At 35.3% G+C, this 9,723-nt stretch overlaps 1 protein-coding gene across 1 annotated transcript; it reads right to left on the reverse strand.

The window, feature by feature from the left end:
• Positions 1 to 1,755: 1,755 nt before the first annotated feature.
• On the reverse strand, positions 1,756 to 2,824 carry LOC111533345 (THAP domain-containing protein 5-like). The gene is given in 2 exon segments (XM_023200161.2): positions 1,756 to 2,671; positions 2,673 to 2,824. Coding segments are annotated over 2 exon segments (1,068 nt in total).
• Positions 2,825 to 9,723: the final 6,899 nt, after the last annotated feature.

Genomic DNA, 9,723 nt, shown 5'->3' on the forward strand with positions numbered 1-9,723 from the left:
CTAGGAGTGGGAGGGCAATAGGTGGGGCATGGGCGTGTCAGGGGGCGTTCCGCAGGTGCGACCAGGTAAATCTTGGTCTCTTCAGATTGACGTCACCTGGCGCATGCCCAGTTGGTCTGCACCCTCCCTGGGCGCCGGCTGCATTTTCCCAGGCACGGGAAAAGTTGGTGGTGAAGAAGAACCCGGAAGTGCACCATCTTGCCTCCATTCGTCCAAACAATAGTATCATCTACTTAACAGATGAGAAAACTTAAGAATCAGACTGATAGAACTTCCTCAATATCATAGGCAGAAACATAATTATATTGACTGCCAATTTTAAGAAAACATCTGTCACATTTGTGTCATTACTACGGTCTTTGCTTTTACAGTTTTCTTAAAATCATGTGAATATAAACAGTATTTTTATTTACATTACCATCACTTCTCTTTCCTAAGAGAAAATCTTTGTTTCCCTAAGATCATGACCACTTGTGTATAATTTCTTGCTTATAAATTTTAATAAAATATACATAAGTGGGAATGTACAGTATTAAGTATTACTCTATTATTCTGGAATTTAACAATGAACAAGCACATATTTTAAAAGCCACACCTACTAAGAAACAGATACAAACTGTGATTTCTAAAATATATTTAAAATTAACCTCATTAAAATTTTTGGTTTATAAATATAACTGTATAAATACAGAACATTTAGAAGCTTAGATGACTATGTATTTGATGGTTAGCCACATATAAGTTATTCTTTCAAGTTTGAAGTACCTCTCCTAAGAACTGGGCTAATGGGTGGTTCCTTTAGTTCAACTGGCATAAAATTATAAAAGTTCTATCTTGGCCAGACGCAGTAGCTCATGCCTAAATCACAGCACTTTGGGAGGCCGAGGCAGGTGGATCACCTGGGGTCAGGAGTTCGAGACCAGCCTGGCCAACATGGTGAAACCCCGTTTCTACTAAAAATACAGAAATAAGCCGGATGTGGTTGTGTGCACCTGTAATCCCAGCTACTCAGGAGGCTGAGGCAGGAGAATCGCTCGAACCCAGGAGGCAGAGGCTGCAGTGAGCTGAGATCAGTCCACTGCACTCCAGCCTGGGTTACAGAGTGAGATTCCTTCTCTCCATCTAAAAAAAAAAAAAAGTTTTATCTTCCTTTCTATTACAGATATATAACTGTAATATATAACTATAGCCAAAAGGTCAAACACCACATAATTCAATATTGAAAAAATACATAGTTAGTATCATCAAATTCTAGCCAACTTCAGTATTAAGTATGCATTACCTTATAGAAAATGTGTTCTAATAGAAGTATCTTAATAAAAAGGGAAGGCTCTATAAAGAACAGATTAGAAATCTAGTAACTGCTTATTTCACAAATTAGGGACTGAGGCACAATCGTAAGTAACTTGCCCAAGTCATATGCCAGTGGTAGACCCAGGACTGATTCCTGAACCTGACTTCTAATCTGTGCTCTTTGACCACTTCTTTGTTTTCTCATGTTATAACTGAATCCTTTTATGTGCTAAATTTTAATTTGGAAAAGTATAAAGTAATAAAACTGCTTTTCTTTCCAGCCCAACTGTCTCAGTTTTCTTAAATCAGCATTACAAGAATAGAATACAGTTCATAACTTTACAACACTCTCACAGGTTCATTAAGATGAGAACTTTATACAGGAAAAAGTTTACTTTACATGTAGTTTGCTTTGGCTGGAAAAAGCTTATTTAACAATCATAGTTTTAAAACCTAGTTATTCTATATCATGGTGACTTCATATGTTGTAAAATGGTTTTCTATAATCTTGACATTTTCTTCAGATAGCCAGTTTTCCTGCTTTAACTGCCTTACAAGAGCTTCCAAAGACTTCAGTCTACCTAGAGTTTGTTGCTCTTTTAACTCTAGAAGAGTTATCTTTGAATGTAGCTTAGAGACTTTCTGCCAAAGATGTTCCTTATTTATATCTTGTCTGCAGTAAGAATGTTCGATTTGTAAAACTTCTGTCCCATAGTCTACATCCTTATACAAGGAGTCTTCGATGTCTATGTCTTCCATTTCCATAGTTTCTTTTTGGGTAGATATAAAAGAATTAACTGAAGGTTTAGAATTTTCTGCAGGTACAAAAATGGCAATAACAGAATCTTTACTTGTATTTAATTCTTCAACTGTTTGATTAATTGTGCTGAATAAGAACGGATTTTCCTGTGCTGACTTTATTTCCATGGAATTACTTGTGAAGTTTGGATTAGCAAGATGATTGGTAGTTACTTCAAGAACGTCTTGGGTTTCCAAAGATTGATGAATACTTTCTGAATTTGAAGTTGTCAAAGTAATGGTTGTAGAATTCAGATCCTCAAAACATGTGTGAAAACCACCTATTCCTGTATCTTGGTAAACTGATGTTTCCAAGGTAGATTCTGGTTTCCCAGTATGTTGTTTTACTAGATTAAGAGTTAACATGTTATTTTGTATACTTCCTGTTTTAGGAGCTGGTGGCTTTACCAAGGAAGATGAATGAAGTAATTCTGGATGTTGAGGGGGCACATTTGTGTTAACTATATTTTTCTTTGTCTCATTTAATACAAATGATTCTTCTGACTTGGCTTTTGGGCACACTTCTTTCTCATCTTCCAAGTTTTTCTTCTGGGATTTTTTTTTAGAAAGGTCCTTTCCTGGGAACCCATGAATCTCGCTTCATATTCTTTAACCACTTTTCCAGTCTTTCTTTGTCATGTAGAGGAAATGGATAAAAACTCAGCTTCCGGTCTTTATTGTTTCGTCACCGGCGGTTCTTACAACAAATCGCTGCGCAATAGCGGGGCATCATTCAGGTGAGGCCCCGGGAAACCCGTACCCACCCTATTTTTTAAGGCCCTCCAAGGTTTGGCTCTAACCTGCTTTCTAACTTATCACTGACTACCCACCTACATGGCCCTCACAAATCTATAAAACTGCTCAGGACACTTTTCTGACAAATCCCTTATTTCTATACATTTCCTTCTTTACTGCAAGAGTAATTTCATCATTAGGCTCTGAAGGAAACAGGCTAGATTCAAGTTCCTCAGCATCATTATGAAACATAGCCTAAATACCAGTATCAATTTGTCCATAAATATGTCACTATATACCTTTAAATATAAAGGCCATTTTTTTCAAACATAGCCATGATTTCATTTATTATCACATCTAAATATTAAAAATAATTCTCAAATTGGAAGTCAGTGTTTCAATGTTGTCATCTTACACATTTTATTTAAAGTCTTTAATTTGAATCAGAATCCAAACAAGAATCATACATTGCATTTGATTATTTTTCCTAAGTCTCTCAATATTTTTTCATGCTTGCTTTTCTCCCTTTGCAATTTTTTGGTTCTTAAAAAATCAGATCATTTGTCCTGTAAGGTTCCCTACACACTAAACTTTAATAACGACTTCCTCATGGTGTCTTTTAACATGTTCTTCCATCCCCTGTATTTCCTGTAACCTGGTAGTTAAATCTAGAAGATTGAACTAATTCAAAATAAAATGTTGGCAAGAACACTTTAGAGGTGGTGGTACATACTTCTACTAGGAAATATATAACATCTGGTAGTTTCTCTTTTTATGTTGGTAACGACTATGAATGATCATTTCCTAGATCAACTACATCATTAAGGATTCAGAATTAACATTGTGTCCTATTTCTTCTTTATTCATTATCTGTAATACTTTTATGGAGTAAAACTTACCCTCATTAACTATTTGACTTCCCTGAGGTATAGTTTATACAGAAAAAATAAGCAAAATGCTTGATTCTTTCAATAGGAAGGGAATTTTTAAAGATGATTCCTCAGGAAAGAGCTCCACTAATGTGTTGCCACTAATGGGGAGATTTGCTGTGCCCATTCTTACCTGAAAACTAGTTAGAGGAGCCTCGGTGAGACTACTTGGTGAACTTAACATGTGAACACACAGTATAAAAAACCCAGTAGACTGGAATGTGACTCCTACCTGACAAATTCAATGAGCTACAGGCAGGGTGGTTAGCTGTTGATGAATGAGCCCAAGGATTGTGAGGTCTGCTTCCATCCCAGAGTTTATTAGGTCAAAGGGGATGTGAAGGATTCCAGTGAATCAGATATGGGTCATGCATGAAACAGAGAGACTAGGAAGATTCATATTATGTTCTATCCAACAGAACCCATTGGATAGGCAATGGGACTTACATATAAGACCCATATGGGACCCATATAAGTTTCACACACCAGTAACTGAGGAGGGAGTAAGTAAAGAGCTAGGGGAGAATATATAACTTACATCAAGAAAACTACAGTTGAGAAGTTTCTAAATATGGGAAGTGGTGTCTGAATACCTCATTAGAGAACATTTCATCTTTAAACACCTACTGGAACCAGAAAGTGCAAAGCCGTATTAAGTCACTTTAAAAACTTACTTCATCTAATGCTTAAACACAAAGGGAATTTATTGGAAGAATTAATTAGGCAATTAACCTGAAGGAATAACAAAAATGCAGCCAAACCTTAGATGTGATAGGAAGCACAGGCTGAAATGCCATATAACTGCTTACTTGCCTCTGCTTATTGTTAAATGTTTCATTCTCGGCCATTTTTCTTGGGACTGTTTCTTTACTTCTTCTCTTCAGTCCATTGATTGCTTGATTGTAGATCCCAAGAGTTATAAAGGTTTACCCATCACACCTTCATCCCTCTGGAGAGAGCGTGCCATCTCTCTCTTTGCCCCAAGCCCCCACGTTCCAAGGATGGAACTCATTATTGTAGCATGGCACCTTCAGAGTTCAGAGCATCCTGTTGAATGAGGAGAGGGAGACTGTGACAGACACAACTCATTAGAAGACACAACTAATTCCATAGATGCCTACTGCAGTATCCCAGCACAAGCATTGTGAGTACCAGTTCTGCCACTTAATACCTACGAGACTAAGGATAAATAACTCACACTCTCTGATACTGAACTTCCAGATAGGCAAAATACAGGCAACCTTGTTTCTATTTTTATCTGAGGTTTCTGTGATAAACCATGGAGTGAAGATTCTAACAACCTGTTGTAAACTGAAAGCAAGATAAATATGAGACGGAGGATCATGGTAATGACTATATAATACCCTACAACAACAAAATATAATATCTTTCTCTGTATACTTATGGGCCATGCAAATTGTTCCATACAGTTTGCCATGAGAGTGCTTCTTGTCAGATATTACTCTGTCTCATATGTAAAATATCTTTTCTGTGTTTCCAGTCATGCAGTAAATGTTATGATGATAAGAGGTGTAGTCTAATTAGGGATTACAAACTGATGGACCACAGATGTGCTTTGTCTGTAATATCCCTAACCATTACTCTCTCCCCAGATCACAGAATCAAACCACTCCTTATTAATTCACCCGTCTCTTCATACATGCCTGGCTAATTTGAAAACTATTTAAATGCTGGAAGGTGTAATTTGGGCTATAGGCCAAAGTGTATACCAAAGTGTTCATGCGTGTCTGGGAAGTAGGATCTTTTTCCTACTAAAATAGCGGGATCTGTTTCCAAAACTTTTACATCTTTTTTAAAGCAAACATTAAAAGTTATAGGGATTTATTATTTAGGAAATGAAAGAGTAAATTTGTCCAGGCAACTAAAGTTGTGTAGCTTGGCTTAAAGTCATCTTTGTATTGATTTCCCTGGTTCTGCTGTAGGCTATTTGCAGGACTGCAGCTAAAACCCATCCTCTCCTGTGACCATTTTCTGCCTAGTCATTTTGTATTTAAAAATGCTGCTTTTTTAAATGGACTTCTGGGGATGGAAGATCAACTTCAATAAAATTATAGTAAATTAAATTAAGGAACTAAGCCATTAATAAATTCTAAACTTGTCCTAGATTCCTAGAACATATTATATTAGCATAGCCTCTCAAGATTTTAACATATTTCTGTGTATATTAATTAATTCATTTAACAATTAAATGTTTAAATTTATCAAATGCTTTTGCTGCATCAGTTGAAATAGTCATATTTTTTGCCTATTAAGATAGTGAATGCTGTTGTTATATTTTCTCTGTGTTGAGACTTTAGTACTTCCTGGAATAAACTTGATTTGAACAATGAATTATTATTTAATAGCCAAATTTTTGATTAGCTAATATTTCATTTAGAATATTGGAATGTACATTCACAGGTGAAATTGGCTTATAATTTTATTTTTTATTTTAATAATTTATTAAAATTATTTTAATTTTATTTATCTCATATAAGAATCAAGATTGCACTAATCTCATTAAATAAGCCAGTAGCTCTTCTACTTTTCTAAAAAATAAACTGTAAGATTAATTTTTCTCTAAAAATTTTCTGCGAAACAGACTAAGGGTTTTAAAGTTTTGGTGGCAGAAAGGTCTTTTGTAATCATTTTGTCAGCACTACTGTTTACTGACCTGTTCAAATTTCCTACTTTGAGCAAGTTATATTTTTCCAAATATGTCATGTCTTCCCATGTACTATCAACTATATTCTTATATAGTTGCCCATAATAATATTTTTATTTAAAATAGGTATATCTGTAGTTATTTTTCCTTTACATTGTGTCCTTATTTTTCTATCATTTTTCTTTTTTCTTGCTCAGGCTTGCTGCAGACTTTTTTAAAACAATTTTAACTTGTATTTAAGATTAATAGGATACAAACACAGGTTTGTTCCATTGTTACATGGGCATATTGTGGGATGCTAAGCTTTGGGGTTTAATTGATCACATCACCCAGGTAGCAAGCAGAGTATCCAATAGCTAATTTTTCAATACTTGCGCCTTCCTCCTTCCCCCACCAGTAGTTCCTAGTGTCTATCATTCTCATCTTTACGTCCATGAGTACTCAATGCTTAGCTCTCACTTACAAGTGAGAACATATCGTATTTGGTTTTCTGTTCCTCCATTAATTCACTTAGAATAATGGCCTCCAGCTCCATCCATGTTGCTGCAAAGAACATGATTTTATTCTTTTTTGTGGCTGTGTAATATTCCACAGTACATATGTACCACATTTTCTTTATCCCATCCACCATTGATGGACATCTAGGTTGATTTTATGTCTTTGCTATTGTGAATAGTGCTGCAACGAATACCTGTATGCATGTCTTTATCATAGAATGATTTATATTCCTTTGGGTGTATACCCAATAATGGAATTGCTGAGTTGAATGGTAGTTCAGATTTAAGTTCTCCAAGAAATCACCAAACTGCTTTCCACAATGGCTGAATGAATTTACATTTCCACCAGCAGGGTATAAGTGTTCCCTTTTCTCTGCAACCTTCCCAGCATCTGTCATTTTTTGACTCTTTAATAATGGCCATTCTGACTGGTAATTATGGTAACTCATTGTGGTTTTGATTTGCATTTCTCTGATGATTAATGAGGTTGAGCATTTTTTCATGCTTGTTGCCCACATATATCTTCTTTGAGAAGTGTCTGTTCATGTCCTTTGCCCACCTTTAATGGGGTTTTTTTGTTGTTGTTGATTTAAGTTTCTTATAGATTCTGGATATTAGACCTTTGTTGTATACATAGTTTGCAAATATTTTCTCTCATTCTATAGATTATCTGTTTATTCTGTTGATAGTCTATTTTGCTTTGCAGAAGCTATTTAGTCTAATTAGGTCACTTGTCAATTTTTTGTTTTGTTCCAATTGCTTTTGAGGACTTAGTCAGAAATTCTTTCCCAATGTTGATGTCCAAAATGGTGTTTCCTAGGTTTTCCTCTAGGATTCTTATAGTCTGAGATCTTACATTTGAATCTTTAATCCATTTTGAGAAAATTTTTGTATTTATGTAGTAAAATGTAGGAGTCCAGTTTCATTCTTCTGCATGTGGCAAGACAGTTATTCCAGCACTATTTATTAAATAGGGAGTTCTTTCACCACTGCTTATTTTTGTCAACTTTGTCAAAGATCAGATGGCTGTATGTGAGTTGATTTCTGGGTTTGCCAATATGTTCCATTGGTCTATGTATCTGATTTTGTACCAATATCAAGCTGTTTTGGTTACTGCAGCCTTACAGTATAGTTTGAAGTCAGAGGGTGTGATGTCTCCAGCTTTGTTCTTTTTGCTTAGGATTGCTTTGGTTCTTTGGGCTCTTTTTGTTTTTTGAGTTTCGTATTAATTTTAGAATAGTTTTTTTTGTGATTTTGTGAAATATTATGTTAGTAGTTTGATAGGAACCACACTGAATCTGTAAATTGCTTCAGGCAGTATGGCCATTTTACTGTTATGTATTCCTCCGATCCATGATATTGGAATGTTTTTCCATTTGTTTGTGTCACCTATTACTTCTTTCAGCAGTGTTTTATAGTTATCCTTGTAGAGATCTTTCACCTCCTTCATTAGATATATTACTAGATATTGTGGTGTGTGTGTGTGTGTGTGTGTGTCCATTAGAAATGATATTGCATTCTTTATTTGGCTCTCAGCTTGAATGTTATTTGTGCATGGTAATGCTACTGATTTTTGGACATTGATTTTGTATCCTGGATTGAAGTCATTTATCAGTTCCAGGAGCCTCTGGTGGAGTCTTTAGGGTTTTCTAGATGTAGAATCATATTGTCTGTGAAGAGAAGTAGTTTGACTTCTTCTTTTTCTATTTAGATGCATTTTTTTTCTTTCTCTTGCCTAATTGCTATGGCTAGGACTTCCAGTATGATGTTGAGTAAGAGTGGGCATCCTTGTTCCAATTCTCAAGAGGAATGCTTCCAGTTTTTGCCTGTTCAGTGTAATATTGCCTGTGGGTTTGTCATAGATGACTCCTATTATTTTGAGGTATGTTCCTTCAATGCCTAGTTTGTTGAGTGTTTTATCATAAAGGGACATTGGATTTTATCAAAAGTTTTGTCTTGTCTACTGAGATAATCATGTGATTTTTATCTTTAATTCTGTTTAGGTGGCAAAGCAATTTTATTGATTTGCGTATGTTGAACCAAGCTTGCATTCCAGGAATGAAGCCTACTTGCTCATGGTGAATTAACTTTTTGATATGCCACTAGATTCAATTTGCTCATATTTTGTTGAGGATTTTTGCATCAGTATTCATCAGGGACATTGGCCTGTATTTTCCTTTTTTCACTGTGTATTTGACAGATTTTGGTATCAGGGTGATGCTGCCTTCATACAGTAAATTAGAGAGGTGTCCCTTCTCAATTTTTGGTAAAGTTTCAGTAGAATTGGTACTAGTTCTTCTTTATATGTTGGTAGAATATGGCTGTAAATCTATCTCGTCTGGGGCTTTTTGTGGTTGGTAGGTTTTCTATTACTGATTCAATTTCAGAACTCATTGTTGATCTGTTCAGATCTTCAATTTCTTCCTGATTCAATCTTGGGAGGCTGTGTGTTTCCAAGAATTTATCCATGTCTTCTATACTTTCTAGTTTATGTGCATAGAAGTGTTCACAAGAGACTCTGAGAAATTTTGTATTCCTGTGGGATTGGTTGCAGTATCATCTTTGCATTTCTAATTGGGCTTATTTGGATCCCGTTTCTTTGTTAATCTAGCTAGCAGTCTATTGATCTTATCAATCCTTTCAAAGGATCAACTTTTGGTTTTGTTGATTTCTGGTATAAATTTTTGGGTCTCAATTTTGTTCAATTCTGTTCTGATTTTACTTATCTATTTTTTTTCTGCTAGCTTTAGGATTAATTTGTTCTTGGGTTTCTTTCTCTTTTTTTTTGGTTCCTCGAGGTGTAATG

This window comes from Piliocolobus tephrosceles, chromosome 3 (genome assembly GCF_002776525.5).
Source record: "Piliocolobus tephrosceles isolate RC106 chromosome 3, ASM277652v3, whole genome shotgun sequence".
Lineage (NCBI taxonomy): Eukaryota > Metazoa > Chordata > Mammalia > Primates > Cercopithecidae > Piliocolobus > Piliocolobus tephrosceles.